Source organism: Pantherophis guttatus, chromosome 18, assembly GCF_059756535.1.
Source record: "Pantherophis guttatus breed Tessera chromosome 18, ASM5975653v1, whole genome shotgun sequence".
Taxonomy (NCBI): domain Eukaryota; kingdom Metazoa; phylum Chordata; class Lepidosauria; order Squamata; family Colubridae; genus Pantherophis; species Pantherophis guttatus.
In genome coordinates this window covers 372,072-388,395 of record NC_142080.1, presented here as the reverse complement: position 1 = coordinate 388,395, position 16,324 = coordinate 372,072, and the positions used below count along the sequence as shown (strand labels likewise).

Below are 16,324 nucleotides of genomic sequence, written 5' to 3'. Positions count from 1 at the left end.
AGGGGAGCACAATCAGGCATGCAAGCCCTAGAGATAGGCCAGACCAGGAAGTCAAAGCCACAGGAAAGTCGAAACTGGTTGCTGGGAATCGGGTGGCACATAAAGTTAATAAATTATGATTTATATGTTATTGATTAGCTATACTGACTGACTTTGGCAAGACCGGTCGGCTGTACCCCCTTCTCCTTTTGGTATGCTTTGGGGACATACAGCCCCCCTGCGTCTCCCCCAACAGCCACTTGTTGTCTGAGCGCTGGCTGGGAGGGAAAGGTTGTGGGCAGCTGGCAGCAGAGAGGGCCAGAGCTGCTTCGCCCAGCATTTTCCCCTTCCTTTCCTCTCCTGTTCCCAGCCTTCTCCCTGCCTGCCCTTTCCAACCTCCTGGAAGCCCAGCCAAGCCAGAGAGAGCAGGAGTCCTGCTGCTGCAGGGTGGGAGGACGAGGGAGCCGGCCGGCCAAGAGCCACGAGGGGCAGGAAGGAGACGTCACTCTCTCTTCCTCTCCAGGTGGGCTGGCAGGAGAGGCTGCCCCTCTGGAACAGCTGCTGCGGGGTGGGGGCGGCAGGGCAGGGGGCCAGTCCCTCCTGCGAAGGAGCAGCCGTGGCAAGAGGCTGAACGGGACCTCGCCAGGCCCTCGGATGCCTGCCAGATGAGGCCAGGTGACCCACAAGAGTGTCTGCTGCCTCCCAGACCTTGGGCCAGGACGGTGGTCAGCCCTGAGCCTCGGGGTTCTGGCAAGCACATCAGAAAGCGGATGCCCAGAGCGAGGCTGGGCTTGTCAGCAGAGCAAGTTCTCCTCTGATGGGTGAAGCAAAGAACTAAACGGCTCCTTTGTTCTGGCCAAGTGAGGGCTTGTTGACAATAAACCACCATTTTAGCTTCTCCTGATGTGGGCCTGTCCAGAGAACCAGACTCACTCTTTGCTGCTCCCCGTTTGCCGAGAAGCCCCCAAGAAGCCCCCTTACCTGGGGAGCCTGGAGAATTCCTGCCACGTGTCTCCCCCCCACTCCCACCATTGCCACGCTCTTGTCCCACTGCAGGAGCCCGCTGCCCATTTTGGGGATGTCTAGATGGAGCCCCAGCCGCTCTTCAGTAAGGGGGTTAAGTTACTCTCTGCTGCTATGGTAAAATTACAGCCCGGCTCTTTCTTCAAAGTCTCAAACGCTGAGAGATAAAAGCCCTCGTAAGCCTTTTGCAGGGGAGGCAGGGGCAGGTGGGAACCAATCCAGCCCCCCTTTTTCCCATGCCAAGCCCCAGGTGGAGATGGAGTGCCTACAGGATGCCCAAGCCCCCCCCCCCCATGGCAGAGGCTGGATGGCAGCCAAGGAAGAAGGGGGGAAGCCATGGGGAGTGACTCACGGGTGTGTGTGTGGGGAGGGGGCAGTGAATCCCTCCTGGATATTCCTTAGTTTACCCAGCATTGGGTGAGACGGAACACCCCCCCATCCCCCACTTGGCTCCGGTCTCATCTGGGGGCTGGGCAGCCTGAGTCACCTGGAGATGGCCCTGCACGCAAACCCAGCATTAATTTTCCACCTCCCCAACCCACCATAAAGGGAGCCCCCTTCCCTAATCTCCCCCGGCCAGATAAAGCCTCCTGGGGAAGGAGAAGAAAAGGCTCCATATCCAAAGCTCTCCGGTTTCCGAGCCGGGTGAATTTTCTCATCTTAATGTGATTATGGCAAAGGATTTTTTCTCAGGCTCTGCGAGGAGGAGGTGGCAGCACCGGAGTTCAGCCGGCAGCCACAGACCCTTCCAATTAGGGGGAAGGAATGTGGGCCCCTTCCTTGCCCTGAAGGGCCGCCCCCGTGGCTGCCTGCCCTCCTGTTGCCCCCCTCAGCAGAGCCCACTCAGCCGATCAGGGTTCAGGCTCAGCCCGGTTGGGGGGGGGGTGACTTCATCGCTGCCCGAATGGGATCCGGTTGCCCATTGTGGAGACAGCAGATTAAGGCAGCAGCTTTCTCTGGTCCTAGAAAGATCCCCGGGGGAGGGGGGCTCGGAAAGTTAAGATCGAGAGGTTCCAGAAAGAGCAAGTCCACGGCAATGAAACACCCAGCTCAGGAGCAGTCTACCCCCGGCAAGAGCTACAAATCCAGGAAATTAGTCAGTGCTTAGTCAGCTGGCTAAGCCGCCCTTGGCTTAACCAAGGTTTACTGACTAAGCAATCCTGGATAGCTTCCCCCAAGGCTGAAGGAGCAACATCTCTGGGTCTCCATCTGTCAGCGAGGGGGCCGGGCTGCCATCTGGAGGCAAGGGGGGGGGCTTCCTGGCTCTGATTGACAGGGACAGAACAGGTTTTAATGACTGGCCAGCTATATAACCTGAAGGGGAAACTTCTGGTCTAATTGTTTCCAAATTGAAGACAGACATAAAATACGTGTAGAGCAGCACCCTTTGTGGGTCCTTTCAATGTGTCTCTGCCCCCCTCCTGCAAAGGGGCTCCCCCTCCCTCACAAGACATTCCTGCTTTATTGTCGGATGATGGATGGATTTTAAGGCAGGGTGCGAAGTGTTCAGTTACACAAAGAGGCTGCCTCCCGTCTCCAGTTTCTTCCTTGCCTCTTTCCGGAATTAAAGAGAACAGTTGTCCCCAACCTGGCCTGGCCAGATGTGTTTGGCAACCTCTCCCATCAGGGAGGCTGGAGCGGTTGCAGCTCTTTACATGCCCAGGAACCAGTGGCCACTTCCCTCTGGAGGGCAGGCAGCGCCCAGGAGCCCAAACTTCGGGAGCCACTTTGCCAGCTGGGCAGAGGAAAGGCTGGCCCAGAATTTGCCAAGGTTGTGGGGGGGGGGGAGAGAGAGACCCTTTGTAAATTCCGGGTTCACATCCCCCCCCCTTGTCCTTTGCTCCACTCTCGGAGAGGGGAGGTTAAAGAAACAGTCGGTGGGATAAATAATTAAAAAAGCAGGAGGTTGGGAAGAGAGGAAAGGGGAGGGGGGGCTGGAGGGCAAAGGGGGAAAGAGAAAGAGACCAAGTGTGAGATTCCCACCTGGTATTAATTTTTAGACTCACATCTCTCAGCTTATCTCCATAAACACTCAGCCTCTCTGGGTAATTACAGGGTCTCTGCAGCTCAGCCAGGGAGCCGAGTGGCAGTTGCTGGGTGGTCTTTCCCCCCCCTCTGAGGTGAAGGCAGGTTCCCGCAGGGCTGGGCAGGCAGGCAGGCACCCGCCCTGGGACTGGCTCAAAGCCACCCGGTCACTCTTCAGAGCTGAAGGGCCTCCTTACGGTCAACGGTCCAGGCAGAGTCCAGCCGAGCTGTGGCAAAAGCAGCCACTGGAGAAGCCGCCTTCACACATGCCAGGGCCCTGGGGAAGGTGCAGACCCCAACCTACCTGGGAGCCTCCAAAGCCTGTGGTGAACACCAGTCCTGCAGGGGAGGGCAGTGGATTTTACCCTCTCCCCTCCTGGCTTCGAGGCCAAGGGCTCCCTGAGTGAGCTCACCGTCCAAAGGGCTGAAGGTGCCCTGACACAGCCCAGCCCACCTGTGGGGCTCCCATTTGCAGCTGTCCTGCGAATGGCCCAGGGGACTCGGGGTGAGCCCCAAAGAGCAGTCCTGGAAGGGTGGCGCTTCCACCCGGCTGGGTTCTTTGGAGGGGCAGGACTGGCAGGGGCCTCCGATGGGCTCCTGGATCTGGCTGATAAGCGGAGCCTGGCTCAGCCCAGCCCGGGAAGGAACAAGCTGGGCTGAGCTCCCGCCAGTCAAGCCGGGCTGTGGGGACAATGCCCGGGAAACGGCTTGGCTGGAGTGGTGGGTGGCTCGGCCTGTCAAGAACGGAGGATCCCAGGCTCCAGAGAAGAGGAGCAGAGCCCCCCCACGATCTCACCCTGGTCAGAGGCAGTCTGGATGAGGCCCAATCCAGAAGAGCAAGGCTGGGGATGATGGTCCAAGGCAGAGACAGATGGGATTGATCCAAGGGGATCAGGCATCCGGGGAAGGGGCTGAGGTGATGTGGCCCCTTCCGGGGGTGTTTGCTTCCCCCTCTTGCAACACCCCCCCCCAGATGGGCAAGGGGATGGGGCACCTTTGCTCTAAAAGGATTCCCTCCCTTGCAAATCAAATGAGCCCCCGCCAGAGTACCGCAGGAGAGCGGGAGGGGTGGAGGGAGGGGAGAAGGGGGCTTCCGGCCTTTGTCTGCTCCTCCAGCAAGTCATAACTTGTGCTCCTCAGACTCTTTACTCACTTATCCAACAACTTCCTGAATTCCTGGGAATGAAGTTATTCCTTCCAGTTTTCTTTCAGGAGCCGAAAGGAAGGCGCTGGCCTGGGAGGTGGGGGGTGGGTGTCGCTTGGGGGGGGGTGCAACTGGTTGGCATACGCCAGAGAGGGGTATCGGTCCCACAATCCCGGATGAGCCCTGGAAGGGGAGTGGGAGCTCCCAGCACTTCTCCTGACCCCGTTTGCTGGTCTTGACCCTGCCTGACCCCTCAGCCCAGCCTGCCAGAGGTTCTTTTCAATCACTCTTTACTAGAGTCGTTAGCCAAGATAAAGGCCCCTTTTTGAATGCCTGCGATCCCCTTAGCCTGTTAATTCACCCGAGCCCAGCCAGTCCATGTGGGGTTCGGTTCTCAGAGGGGGCTGGCCGGCCGGCCGCCTGCTTTGGCCCCGGGGCCCAGAGGTTCTCCTCCTCCTCGTTCTTACAAAGCTGCCTTGGAGAAGAAAAGCTTGCGGGTTGGAAACGGGCGGCCAGAAGACTCGCCCCATCCCCCACCAGTTATTTGTGGGAATAAGGAAAGAGATGTGCCAATTAATACCTCAGAGGGCTGTTCGTTAATTTTTGGAACGTGGAGAGTGGAGCTAAAGCTAACAAAGGGCTGCCCTCATGTTATCATACCGTTATAAACTGCTGACTGTTATGAACATTAACTCTGGCCAAGAGAGACGCCCTCCTCCTTCAGCCTGGATCTGGGGGGGGGGGCGGCTGCATCTAAGCACATCCCTAATTGCTGACATGAGGACTTTTGTGGGGGGTGGGGGGGAGGAGGCCCATGGTGCTCTAGCAAAGAAAGGGGGAGAGGAGAGCAAAGCAAAGGAGGGGGCCACCCACAAAGCGCTCTGGATGGGCCCCAGGCGAGCAATCCATCACACCAGCAACGTTCAAAGCTTTGTCTGCACAGCAAGCCCCCCCCCCCCATCGCTCACCTCCCCTTCCTCACTTGGCAGCCTCAAAGAAAGCTGAGCTTCCCCCCCCCTTTTAGATCCACTATGGTCTCCTGCTGAGAGCTGTCAGACCTTCAGCACCCCCCACCCCATGGGGGTAAGCAGGTGCTGCAGGGGATCCCTGGGCCAGAAATAGGGGTCTCTGCCCTGCCGCTCAAAAGCAGCAGGAAGCAGCTCCCTGCAGGCCTCAAACTGCATGAAGCAGAAGGAAAGGCTCTGGGGCACTGGCAGGCGAAGGGATCCCCTTTTTAAGAAGCCCCCTCTTGTCTTTTGCAGATGCAAGAGGTTGTTGCTCATATTCAGCCAAACCACCTGGTGCAGGCAGCCTGCTTTCCCGGCACCCTCTTTCCACTGGGGCTGTGGCCAAGAGGAACAGCAGCTTCCATCAATTGGAATATGATCATCAGGAACAAACTCCCCCTCCCCCCACAGCCCAAGGGGGTGCCCAAAGGTCAGCTGACCGGGGTGTTTCCGCCAAGGAGCTCAGACCAGACAAGTCAGCTTTCCCCGAGGAGCCACCTGAGGGATACAGGCAGGTGAAGCTTTTTGTTTGAGGGCAGGCATTTTTTAATTGAATAAAACCCTGTTACATCCCACACACCAGGCGCATGAGTTATGCTACTTCTACTGCTGCACCCATCCAACCCTCCCCCCCCCCACCCAACAATCCAAGCCATAAAAACCAGGCACCTCTCCTGTTCTGATACAGACGATGTGCCAAGATCGGAAAGCGTGCTCTGGTGATTAAAAGTCCCCAGCGCCTCTTGGAGGACCAAATCCTGCCACTGGAGGAGAAGTGGGAGACCAGAAGGGCCTCCTTGCCCTCACGGGGCCCAATGCAGCTCCCAGGCTGCTGCTGAAGGGAGCAGTCCCGAGTGGTCCTTGCAGCTGGGGTGCCCCCAACCTTCAGAAGAGGGGAGCAACTCCCGGCTTCACTTTCCCGATGCCTTTTAATAAGGCAGGCTCAGCCGGCTGGAGGTCCCAAGGCTCCATTAAAGCGCCAGCCTTCAGCACCAAGGAGGTTGGCGTTCGGAGGACTGCGCCCAACAATCCCACCGGTTGAGGAAACCCTCCGTGGTTGTGGCCCCACTCCTGCTCCCTCCCCCATCCCTGGGGAGGCATCAGCACCCCTCAAGCGCTGGCAGGCAGGCCTTCCTCCCCACCCCCAGGGCAAGATCGGCTCCAAGAAGCCTGCAAGGAACACACCAATGTGGGCCTCAGCTGGAGACAATGTAATGGACTCGTCCTTCTCACCCCCCCCACCCCTCAGGTCAGCTACGCCTTCTTCCCCTCCTCTGCCCCTCCCTCCAAAAGCTTCTGCAGCATCTGCAGCTCTCGCTCCATCAAGTCCAGGCCAGCTGGCTCTTGGCCAAGGGCCGTCACGTGGTGCCCGGTGGTCCGTCCTGGAGGGGGGAGGTGGCCAAGTGCCTCTCCCACTCCACCTCAATCACCTTGTACAGCTCCATGGTGGCCCTGGCATCTTCGACCGACGAGTGTCCGTTGTGACCAACCTGGAGGGAGGGGGGGAAGGGAAAGGAAGTCTGAAGGCGAGTGTCATTCTACGTCCTGCTGCAGACTTGTTCCCTGGCTACAGGGGCACCCATTCTCTCCCCCATCCTCCCTGCAGGACGCACCCTAACGCAGCCCCTGGTCTTAAGAGAACCACCCTCCCAAATGAGCAGCTGGGCTCAGCACCTGGGCAGGTGTGCCCGGCACCTGTTACCTGAATGTCTCGATGCAGGAGCTGCTTGGTGAGTCGCTTCAGGGAGGCTGACTCATTCTCGGGAAAGCCAGCCTTCCGATTGAGCAGGGGGATTTTTGAAGTGTCCCTGGTCAAGGATTTGGGGTGGAAATATTTGAGGGCTTTGAAGTCATTGTGGATTGCGTGCCCAATGACAATGTTCCCCGAGAGAAGCTTAAGAATCTGGAAAGGAAGCAGAGGAGGAAGCTTGTTCAGCCCCTGAATGCACCCATGGCCTCCTAGACAAGACAAGAGGAGATGATGCTAATGCCCAAACCAGAAGACGCCCCTATATGGGCACCGAGAGAGGGGGGGACTAAAAAAGAGGGTGAAGAGGCTGTGCTATCTCACCTCTTTCTGGGCTAACTTGAAGGGGACGGCGTCTCTCATGTGGTGCTGCCTAATGCCACTCCACCGAGTCCGGTAATTGGTGATGGGGCTCAGGGGACGGATGTACTTATCGTACATCACGTCGCCATAGTAGCCAACCACGCTACATCGAGCCAGGTCACTATTGCGCCCGCCAGGCCCGGTGCCCACCATCTCACAGTCAATGGCCACCATTTTGCTAGGCTTGGCTAGCACCGGCGCATCGGGGAGGCCACTCTTGAATTCATTCAACAGGCTGATTCGGGAAACATCCCCCCGGCTGCAGAGGGTCCCATTGGATTTCCCAGCAACGCTCCCAGTTTTCCTTGAGGCCGCAGCAGCTGCCGAGGAGCTGGAAGTCCGGGATGCGGGATCCACAGCGCCTGAATCGGAGCTCTCCTTGGGCAGCATTTTGAGTCGGCAAGGGGGCCCCTCCGCCGGTAAGCCTTTGCTGCCCTCTTTCGCCTCCACTCTCTGCTTCTTCTTGGCCCTGTCGGGTCCCGCGGAGCAGCCGAGCGAGGCATCCCGCCTGGGCATGGGCGGCTGGGAAGGCAGCTGCTTCTGCTTCAGGAAGCCCTTCCGCTCCAAGAACTGCCGGCGTTTGATGAAGCGCTGGTGCTTCTTGTTGCCCCCGGAGCTCTTCTGGGCCGGCTGGGGGAGCACCGCGTCCAGGTTGAGCAGGATATCCGACATGGTGCCCAGCGGAGGCACCGGATCAGCAAGGACAGAAGCAGGCGGTTGGCTCTCTAGAGGGCTCCGGCTGCAGGAGGAGACGGGCAGGTCGGCATGGCTGCCCTGCAAGAGACGGACGGACGGAGGGGAGCAGGAGTGAATCCCCGGGAGCCCCCCTCGCCCCTCCCCCGCCCCTAGGAAGGAGACCCCGGGAGAGGAGAGAGTTTTGGGGGGGCACTCAGCCCCTCGGCCTCCCGCTCGACCCCTCCCCCCGGGCACCTGAGCGGCTCCGTCCAGGCTGCGAGGCCGGGGGGCGACTGGGGCGTGGCTGGCCGGCCAGTCTTCCTCCTCCTCCTCCCGCGCCCAGGAGGCGCCCCCGCCCGGCAGGCCCGGCTTTGTGACCGCGGCGGGGCTCCGGCGGCATCACAGCGGCCCCGCCGGCCGCGTCACGGGCGCCTCCGAGCCCCCCACCTCGCCCCGCCAAGGGGACCGCACGCCCACCTGGCCCTGCCGCCACGGCACCGCGCCGCCGACCCGGATGCGGAAGCGCCGCCCGGCGGGGATACTTCCGGTAACACCGGAAGTCGTTTCGCCGGCCTTTCCCGAAACTTGGAAACCGACGCCGCTCGGCCGCAGCCTCGCCCGGCCCGGAGGGGGAGCTCGGCGGGGGAGGGAGGGATTTGCAGGCCGACCGACCGACGGGCAGAGGCTCCCTCCGTCCGAACCCGGAAGCGCGCCTCGGGCCGTGGGCGGGGAGGTCGGACGGTGGCCGGCCGTGGCCAAACTTGCCCGCCATGCGCGGCTTCGCCCTGGAGCAGCAGAAGCGCCTGGCCGCCAACCTGGTCCGCGTCCTCGCGCTCTACCGGCCGTTGACCGACGCCTACGTCATCGTAAGCCCCGCCCGCCCCCGCCCCCGCCCTCCCGGGGCCGGTGGTCTCCGCTGAGCCGCCCCCGCCCCTCTCCCCCTCTCTCTCTCCCGGCAGGAGTTCTTCAGCGACGACCTCTGGGGGCGCCTCCCCCGCGGCTGGCAGGCGGCGCTGGGCGAGCTCTCCCCGCCGGAGGTGGCGGCGCTGCTGCTGCGGAGGGGCCGCCCGGGCGAGCTGTGGCCGCTCTCGCTGCTGGCCTTCCGCGCCGCCGCCCACGCCCTGCCCTTCCCCCGCCGCCCCGCCGCCGCCCGCGAGCCCCCGCTGCCGCCCCGCTTCCGCAGGCACCTGCGGCCCAAGAAGCAGCACGAGGTCCGGCGGCTGGCGCAGGTGCGGGACGGGACGCGGGGGGCCGGGGGGGGGCTGGTCCGAAGAAGCCCCCGGCCCTGACCGCCCTCTGCCCGGCAGGTGCTGAAGCGGCTGAGCGAGCTGACCGGGTGCCGCCGGGTGGTGGACGTGGGCGCCGGGCAGGTGAGCCGCGGGGGCGGGGGTGGCTGTGGGTCCCCCTGCCCTGGTTGGCCGTGGGCGCCTCCTCGGCATCTGCCTCTCCTCCCGCAGGGCCACCTCGCCCGCTTCCTGGCCTTCGGGCTGCGGCTCTCGGTCACGGCCGTGGAGGGAGACGCCCGGCTGGTGGCTCAGGCTGCCAAGTTTGACCGGGCGCTGGCTCTGGAGCTGGAGAAAGAGCAGGCCAGGCGGCAGGTGAGCGGGGCGGAAGGGAGGTAACTCCTGAGCTTGCCCAGGCTGCGACTTTCCTGACTGCGGCCCTCTGTCTTGCAGGCTCCAGACACCCCCCGTGTCCAGGGGCCGAGCCACGTGGTGGGCTGGGTCAGTCCGGGCGCTCCGTGGCCGGAGTTCGTGGAGCTGCTACGCTCGGGGAAGGCTGCAGGAGATGGGAGTTCAGCCTCTGGCCGCCCACCCGCCGAGCCTTGTGAGCCGAGGGAAACTGAGGCTAGAAAGGGAGGTGCAGACCGTGGGGGGGATGGGCCAGAGTCCCTGGAGCAGAACCCATCAACTCACCTGCAAGCACAGGAACCCCAGGGGGCGCTTTTGCTCACTGGCCTGCATGCCTGTGGGGACCTCAGTGCGACCCTCCTCCGGCTCTTTGTGGCCTGTCCTGACATTGTGGGCATCACTTCGGTGTCCTGCTGCTACATGAAGCTGAGCACCGGAGAGGACGCCCAGCCCGGCTACCCCCTGAGCGACTGGGTGGCTGGTCTGCCCGGCCACCGGCTCTCCTACAAGGCCCGGGAAGGGGCCTGCCATGCCATGGAGGACTACATTCTGCGGCTGGAGCACGACAGTCCTTCGCTGAAGACGCACTGCTACCGGGCCAGGCTGGAGACCCTGATCCGGGCCATCGATCCCACCAAGAAACGCCTTGCGGTACAGGCCATTCCCAAGACCCACAAGATGACTTTTGAGCAGTAAGCGAGCCCAACCTCTTTCTGGGAGCTGCGGGGGCACCTTCCCCAGCTGGTGGGATTGGTACCACCCCTCTCACCGACACCTGCCTGCCCCCAAGAGCTCCGTTCAGAACAGAAAGTGCAGCCTTTCCTTCCCGGGCAGGTATGCTCGCCGGGGACTGGAGCGTGTTGGGATGAGCCCCAGTGGGCCCCTGGAGCCAGCGTCTCCGGCTCAGCAGCGGCGGGTGGTGGTCTTCTTCAGCCTTGCTCTCCTGCTGGCCCCCTTGGTGGAGACCCTTATTCTCCTTGATCGGATGATTTACCTGCAGGAGCAAGGTAAGCTGCGCCTGGGGTCTCGGCATCCAATAGCGCCTCCTTGCCTCAGTGCAGGCAGCACTTTGGAGCAGAGAGGGCATGGTGCAGACCCCCAAGCCAGGGCTGCTGCTGGTGGTTCCGTCTTTTCTGATTCCACCGCTTGCTTTTGAGGGTCTGGGGGGAGCTGTGCCAGGGCTCCTTGCTCCTGACCCCCTTTGACAAGGCTGCTCCAAGGCCACTCCCTTTCTCTTGCCTCCCCCCCAGGTTTCCCCTGCGAGCTCGTCCCTCTCTTCAACCCAGCGCTCTCCGCCAGGAACCTGGTGCTGGTGGCTGCCAAGAAGGTGCCGCCCTCCGACCTCTGGGGCCTGGCCGCAGGAGACTGAGGAGGCTCCTGCCCTAGATGGGCCTTTTCGGTGTCTGATGCAGAAGCAGCAAAAGGACTTGGCCTTATCATCCCCCGGAGTGTCCCGTTACACCCCAGCCGAGCAAGCCCATGGACCTTTTGGAGGAGGATGAGGGAGCAGGCCATAATGTTTGTGTCTCTCCCGTCTGTTGTGCATTTGTAATGACAGTACACTTGTTTTTCTATTAAGGGATATTTATTGTTGGTTTTTGATAAAAGAGGGCCCGTGAACGCTTGTGTGAATGCAGAGCTTCTTTGACTCCTGCTGTGTCTCCTTCCCCAGGGAAGGAGGGAGGAGCAGAAGCCTCAATACCAATAAGTCTTCCTGTGCCGCCGTGTCTCTACGATTCCCATCCGCTCCATAATTTCCTCTTGAAAGGTCTTCAAGGACGGGGTGTACGTCTTCTCCAGGGCGTCCTTGGTGGAGGTGTCCTTTGGGCCATCTGAATTGGCAAGGAACAGGGCGGGAGAGAAAAATCTTTATCAAGCCAGTTCAAGATTCCAGTACTCATACCAGCCGGCCCCAGGGCAGGGCCTAGCAGACGTTGTCGAAGGTGACCACTGGCTCATCCTCCTCCCTTCCTTGCTCAGCAGGGAAGCTTCTTACCGACCCACAGCTCTGGGACGATGCCGTCCTCCCTCTGCTCGACAGGTTTGGGGATGATCCGGCCTGTCCGGATGGAGACCCGCACACGCTCGCCCTGTTCTGTGTAGCGCCAGGCCACTTCAGTGGGCAGCCTGAGGTCACGCAAAGTGGACACAACGGGGAGCATCCATAAGAGGCCCAAAGTGAAAGTAATTGGAATTATCACGGTCTGTCTTTAGAACTAGGACCAACATTTCTTATAAGAAACAAAATGCCAACTGTTTCACAAACGCCACCCTCCGAATACAAAAAATACAGAAGGCCAATATTCAGTCCCTCACCAAGAGTTTGAAAAAAAGGAAAAACAATAGGAATCTTGAGGGTTTTTTAAAAGCAGCCATCCTGGCAAATGCCCCTCTGGCCGCCTAAGGGCAACTCATTTTCCGACAGGAATGATTTGATTTTGTTGTGGGGCAGAGGTGGGTTTCAGCAGGCCTGACGAGTTCTGGAGAACCGGTAGCAGAAATTTTGAGTAGTTCGGAGAATTGGTAGTAAAAATTCTGACTGCTCCCCCACCATCTATTCTCTGCCTCCCAAGTCCCAGCTGATAGGGAGGAAATGGGGATTTTGCAGTAACCTTCCCCTGGAGTGGGGTGGGAATGGAGATTTTACAGTATCCTTCCCCTGCCACGCCCAGCAAGCCACACCCACAGAACCAGTAGTAAAAAAATTTGAAACCCAGCACTGTTGTGGGGGGAAGGGCACCACTTCCCTGGAGAGGGACCCAGGGAGGGAGAGGACAAAAGTCACCCCACAACTGCATCCCCCAGACACTCAAACGTTTTATGGCCCCCAAAGGGGGGGAGGGGGAGGGCAATCCTGCCTTACCTGTCAGTGGGGTCCACCAGGCCCACCTCCTTCAAGGACAGCGGCTTCTCCCGGGCAAACATGGCCCTGCCGGCCACGGTGTCCGCGTAGTAGTAGCCCTGGTGGGGGGGAGGGAAGCATAGCGGAACCTGCAGCCCTCGTCCCAGGAAAGCCCAGGGGCTGGGGGAACCTTTTGCCCCGCAAGGAAGGGCTTCCCGTAGAGGCCGAGCCTCCCACCCCTTACCATGTTGAGGCGGTCCAGCAGCACCGACTGCCGCTCCTTGTCCACCTGGATGACCTGGCCTTGCTTGCCGGCCTCGCGCCCGCTCAGGATCTGCACCTGCGGGGGGGGGGGAGAGAGAGAGAGGTGGGCGGCGGGTTTGGTCTGGGGCTCCTGGCGGCGGGGCGGGCGGGGCGGGGGGGCGCCTGCCTTCAGACGTCGGGCTGCCAACTCACCGTGTCCCCCCGGAAGACCTGCCAGTCCTCCTCCGGGATGGGCGCCAGCGCGGGCTTCTTCCTCCGGGGCGCCTTCCCCGCCCGGCCGAGCTCGGGAGCCCAGGGGGCCGTCAGCTTCTCCGCCATGGCCAGCAGCCGCGTCAGCCTCATGGTGCCTGCAAGGGGCGCAGGTTGGGGAAGGGCTCAGCCGCCTCGCCTCCCCTCCCCCCCCCCGAGCAGCCTCGCGTGCTGCAACCGGCGCCCGCCAGCCCCCGAGGGACGCCGCGCTCACCTGGCCCGCCTCGGCGCTTCCGAGCCGCTTCCCGGCTGGGCGGAGCGACCGCCCGCGGTGCATCCTGGGATTTGCAGTCCTCAGCAGGCGGCGGCGCTCTCCAGAGCTACGAAAGTGCGGAGCGTCATAGAGCCTCCTCCAACTGCCCGGTTCGCGCACCCCATTCGCAGAGCCTTTGTCGGTCTTCCTCCTGGGTGCCAAGCTGGCCTGGACGGCAGGATGACAGCGGCTGGGCTGCATCGGGGGTGGACTTCCATCCCCGGAATTCCCCAGTTGGCATTAACATTGAGGGTCTAAATCCTGCTTTTTTTTTTTTTTTTTTTACTGCTGGCTGTGGATGGAGTGTGCAGTGTCAGAATCTCCCTGTGAATTTTCCCATTTTATTCTGAAATGTTTCGGTTTCTGGATCAATTCTGCTATCCTTTCTTTTATGTACATTGAGAGCACATGCACCAAGACAAATTCCTTGTGTGTCCAATCACACCTGGCCAATAAAAACTTCTATTCTACTCTATTCTACTCTACTCTACTCTATTCTTTATTACAGAGAACTGGAGAAAACGCATTTCACAGGACAACAGAATAAACAGTCCTTTTTAGCTACAGGTTGCCTGATCGATTTCCCCCCCTCCCCAATTTGGGATTGTCTCTGCAGTATTATTCACTGGGCCTTTATCAAAGGAATGCAACCCTCCCCTCCCCCTCGCCATAGGGGAAGCAGCAGAGCAGAAATTTTGGGGAGCAGCACTCAAAAAAAAACACCCAGGATTTGTGTGGTTAGAGACTGCAGATCTCTATTTATGCTGCCCTCCTGCTTCCAGAAGGCCCACCAGCCCCTCTGTCTGCTTTCCTCGCCTCTCAGGCATCCCCGTTAGACAAAGGGGGGGGTAGGAGGGAGGTCCCGGTCGCAGGGGCTCTCCTGGGCGCTCGGCTCCTCCTGCTCCTCCTCCGGGTCCAGCTCCTGAGGTGGGACTTGAATGCCCAGCATGGTCTCTACGTGCCATAGCCTGGTCTTCACAGCTTGGAGGTGCTCCCTGAGGATCTTCATGGACTTCAGGCAATCGTGGCAGCTGCGAAGATCCTGCCTGCCTGGAAGGAGAGAGCCCCATGAGAGGTGATGCCTGCAGAGGGGGTACAATCTGGGCCTTTTTAGCTCAGACACCCAACCTACGCTCTTGGAAGTGAGAAGACTGGAACTCATGCGCAGCTTGTAGCTCCTGAATCAGGGCCATGATCTCCTCTGGAGGCACAGGAGCCGGAAGGGCAGGCTCTGGGGAAATGTCCTTGGGGGCTGACGGGTCAGGAACCAAGGGGTCAGCCTGAGCCTTGCCTTCGGGATCACCTGCTGATGAGAGGGGAGGTAGAGTTAGCAATGGCAGCTGCTTGGGCACCTTGGCTGAAGGTCACCATTGTGGGGCTTACCATATGCAGCAGCTGGACCTGGTTGGGGCTGCAGCTGAAGAAGACAACCTGGGAAGCAGGATAGGAAGGGCACAGAACATGTTAGTGGAGGCTGTCTCTCTCTTCCCCCCCCCCCCAAGCTTCTGCCCTGGTTCAAAACGCAGGTATCTCTCCAGAGCCCCCAAAGATCTCCTGGAGCTTCAATCTCTTCTCTGAGTCTTCACTCGCCTTCCCCTACAACGGAGTCCCTTTCAGCTTCGTTCTGGGTTTCCCTTTTATCATCCTCGGAAAGCCTGCAAATACCGAGCAAAGTGTGTTTGTAACACAAAAAGTTATCCATGGATCCACGGCAGCCAAGGATTTGGGAATATCTAAGGTATCCCAAGCCTGGTTTCTCCTTCCAGCATCAACATCTCCCTCATTTGCCCAGCTTTACGAAGGCAAGGTTTCCTTTGAGTTCCAGAGAGGCAGTTACTTACGGTCTGTTCTTCTCGTAGATGGATCTAGAAAAACAAAAGAAAAATCAGCTGCCAGGAAATTAAGCCCACCGGTGCCCAGACATGAACACTGCCAGTGTGAGGTAGCTCTCCTTCCAGTTAAGGAGGCTCTCAGGGGATGGTCAAAGGAGGCCACGCTGATCTCCGGGGTTGCCCTGCTCCCAAGGCCAAACAGACATGGCTGTGAAAGACCCACCCTGGGAACCTTTGGGGCTTTCCTGCCCAATTTGGCCTTACCTGCGGAGATGCCGATTAAGAGAGAACCAGTTCTGCATCCTGATGCCAGCTGAGCTGTGGCTGTTGGAATCTCAAGGCAAGGTGGACGGCTGGGTTCCACCTTGGTTGTGAGGTCATGCCCTACTTTGAAATGCAACAGAAGCAGCACTGAAGTCCACTGCTGGCTGCCAGGGAAATGGTAACTGAACCATTCCTGGAAATCCCTGACCTGCTGGCAGAGCAGTCCAGCACCACAGACGTTACCATAATGTGATCAGTTATATAAGCAGGCGGGAAGCTATAAACACTCTTATAAAGTGGGAAAATGTGTGTGTGTGACGGATGGGGGAGTTTTCTAGCAGGCTACCCAGACGGGGCTTCCCTCAAGAACTCACCAGAGGACCGAATTCATGGCAAACTGTCTGGTCTTGGGAAGGTGCCTAGAGGAGCCGGGCAATGAAGAGGCGCAACGGGGGACCTCACGCAGGACAGGAGGGGAAGGGTCCCGAGCACAGAGCCCCGTCTGGGGCGCCTTCCCCGCGGCTGCTCCTTTGCAAGCCTTCCCTCCCAGCTGCCGTTCGGCCGCTTCTCCGCAGTGCGGTGCTGCTGCCTCGCAAGAGGAGGGGGGCTTCTCCCGCCGCCTTCCAGGGATGCCCTCCTGGGGACCCACCCAGCCCAAGGGGAGCCCTCCTCCTCGGCTCCGGCCAGGCTCCCCTGCGCTCCCTCGGGGGCTCCAGGGCCACGCAAGGGGGGGGGGCGGCGGCAGCAGCAGCAGGAGGGATGGGGCTTCAGCGCTTCTGCCCCTTTGATTTCCCCAGCCGGAGGGAACTTTCGTTTTCTGCTTCAACGGGGGCAGCGCCGGGCGGGGGGGGCGGCGGATGCGGGGGAGGCGGTCGTAAGTGCGAGGACCGGGCTGAAAGTCCCTTTTCCCCTCCGGAGGGGCAGAACTAGGAGGGGGAGAAGAACCTGACGATGATAGAGAGGAGGAGTAAGAGCGGCCCGCCCTGGCGGGTCGGAAGTGACGCGCGCGTTCGCCCGCCCGTCGCC

At 60.4% G+C, this 16,324-nt stretch overlaps 4 protein-coding genes across 12 annotated transcripts; 1 reads left to right on the top strand and 3 right to left on the bottom strand.

Moving 5' to 3' along the window:
- Positions 1 to 6,368: 6,368 nt before the first annotated feature.
- ISG20L2 (interferon stimulated exonuclease gene 20 like 2) lies at positions 6,369 to 8,801 on the bottom strand. Of its 4 annotated transcripts, none has more exons than XM_087880711.1 (4): positions 8,441 to 8,801; positions 7,250 to 8,027; positions 6,881 to 7,081; positions 6,369 to 6,668 (listed from the first exon to the last, which is right to left on the bottom strand). In XM_087880711.1, exons 2-4 carry the CDS (start codon positions 7,958 to 7,960, stop codon positions 6,537 to 6,539), a joined length of 1,044 nt encoding a protein of 347 aa, XP_087736837.1. In that variant the 5' UTR covers positions 7,961 to 8,027; positions 8,441 to 8,801; the 3' UTR covers positions 6,369 to 6,536. The 4 variants fall into 4 exon arrangements, with proteins under 4 accessions (XP_087736837.1, XP_034280901.1, XP_034280902.1 ...); XM_034425010.3 differs by having other exon boundaries at positions 7,250 to 8,062; positions 8,441 to 8,794; XM_034425011.3 differs by having other exon boundaries at positions 7,250 to 8,062; positions 8,219 to 8,479.
- On the top strand, positions 8,551 to 11,214 carry METTL25B (methyltransferase like 25B). Of its 3 annotated transcripts, XM_034425007.3 has the most exons (7): positions 8,551 to 8,829; positions 8,923 to 9,192; positions 9,271 to 9,333; positions 9,421 to 9,561; positions 9,640 to 10,286; positions 10,429 to 10,601; positions 10,845 to 11,214. In XM_034425007.3, the coding sequence occupies exons 1-7, from the start codon at positions 8,734 to 8,736 to the stop codon at positions 10,961 to 10,963; spliced, it is 1,509 nt and encodes a 502-aa protein (XP_034280898.1). In that variant the 5' UTR covers positions 8,551 to 8,733; the 3' UTR covers positions 10,964 to 11,214. The 3 variants fall into 3 exon arrangements, with proteins under 3 accessions (XP_034280898.1, XP_034280900.1, XP_034280899.1); XM_034425009.3 differs by lacking the exon at positions 8,923 to 9,192 and having other exon boundaries at positions 8,595 to 8,829; XM_034425008.3 differs by lacking the exon at positions 9,421 to 9,561 and having other exon boundaries at positions 8,696 to 8,829.
- MRPL24 (mitochondrial ribosomal protein L24) lies at positions 11,161 to 13,999 on the bottom strand. The gene is made up of 6 exons (XM_034425012.3): positions 13,164 to 13,999; positions 12,893 to 13,047; positions 12,681 to 12,776; positions 12,458 to 12,555; positions 11,591 to 11,721; positions 11,161 to 11,426 (listed from the first exon to the last, which is right to left on the bottom strand). The coding sequence occupies exons 2-6, from the start codon at positions 13,040 to 13,042 to the stop codon at positions 11,290 to 11,292; spliced, it is 612 nt and encodes a 203-aa protein (XP_034280903.1). The 5' UTR covers positions 13,043 to 13,047; positions 13,164 to 13,999; the 3' UTR covers positions 11,161 to 11,289.
- Positions 13,932 to 16,278, bottom strand: LOC148111478 (uncharacterized). Of its 4 annotated transcripts, none has more exons than XM_087880713.1 (7): positions 15,673 to 16,267; positions 15,299 to 15,418; positions 15,044 to 15,067; positions 14,793 to 14,857; positions 14,586 to 14,633; positions 14,335 to 14,508; positions 13,932 to 14,252 (listed from the first exon to the last, which is right to left on the bottom strand). In XM_087880713.1, exons 2-7 carry the CDS (start codon positions 15,334 to 15,336, stop codon positions 14,035 to 14,037), a joined length of 567 nt encoding a protein of 188 aa, XP_087736839.1. In that variant the 5' UTR covers positions 15,337 to 15,418; positions 15,673 to 16,267; the 3' UTR covers positions 13,932 to 14,034. The 4 variants fall into 4 exon arrangements, with proteins under 4 accessions (XP_087736839.1, XP_087736842.1, XP_087736840.1 ...); XM_087880716.1 differs by having other exon boundaries at positions 14,335 to 14,505; positions 15,673 to 16,260; XM_087880714.1 differs by having other exon boundaries at positions 15,299 to 15,421; positions 15,673 to 15,811.
- Between the last annotated feature and the right edge of the window lie 46 nt (positions 16,279 to 16,324).

Bases quoted from the DNA above. Each gene is read 5' to 3' on its own strand.
- ISG20L2 (XM_087880711.1), bottom strand. From the start codon at position 7,960: ATGTCGGATATCCTGCTCAACCTGGACGCGGTGCTCCCCCAGCCGGCC. The intron at 7,082-7,249 runs GTGAGATAGCAC...CTTCCTTTCCAG, and splicing joins TCAAGTTAGCCCAGAAAGAG to ATTCTTAAGCTTCTCTCGGG. The intron at 6,669-6,880 runs GTAACAGGTGCC...CCCTCCCTCCAG, and splicing joins TCCTGCATCGAGACATTCAG to GTTGGTCACAACGGACACTC.
- METTL25B (XM_034425007.3), top strand. From the start codon at position 8,734: ATGCGCGGCTTCGCCCTGGAGCAGCAGAAGCGCCTGGCCGCCAACCTG. The intron at 8,830-8,922 runs GTAAGCCCCGCC...CTCTCCCGGCAG, and splicing joins TGACCGACGCCTACGTCATC to GAGTTCTTCAGCGACGACCT. The intron at 9,334-9,420 runs GTGAGCCGCGGG...CTCCTCCCGCAG, and splicing joins TGGACGTGGGCGCCGGGCAG to GGCCACCTCGCCCGCTTCCT.
- MRPL24 (XM_034425012.3), bottom strand. From the start codon at position 13,042: ATGAGGCTGACGCGGCTGCTGGCCATGGCGGAGAAGCTGACGGCCCCC. The intron at 12,556-12,680 runs GTAAGGGGTGGG...CCCCCCCACCAG, and splicing joins TGCTGGACCGCCTCAACATG to GGCTACTACTACGCGGACAC. The intron at 11,427-11,590 runs GTAAGAAGCTTC...TTGCCAATTCAG, and splicing joins CGTCCCAGAGCTGTGGGTCG to ATGGCCCAAAGGACACCTCC.
- LOC148111478 (XM_087880712.1), bottom strand. From the start codon at position 15,336: ATGCAGAACTGGTTCTCTCTTAATCGGCATCTCCGCAG. The intron at 14,509-14,585 runs GTAAGCCCCACA...CCCTCTCATCAG, and splicing joins AGGTCCAGCTGCTGCATATG to CAGGTGATCCCGAAGGCAAG. The intron at 14,253-14,334 runs GTAGGTTGGGTG...CTCTCCTTCCAG, and splicing joins GTCTTCTCACTTCCAAGAGC to GCAGGCAGGATCTTCGCAGC.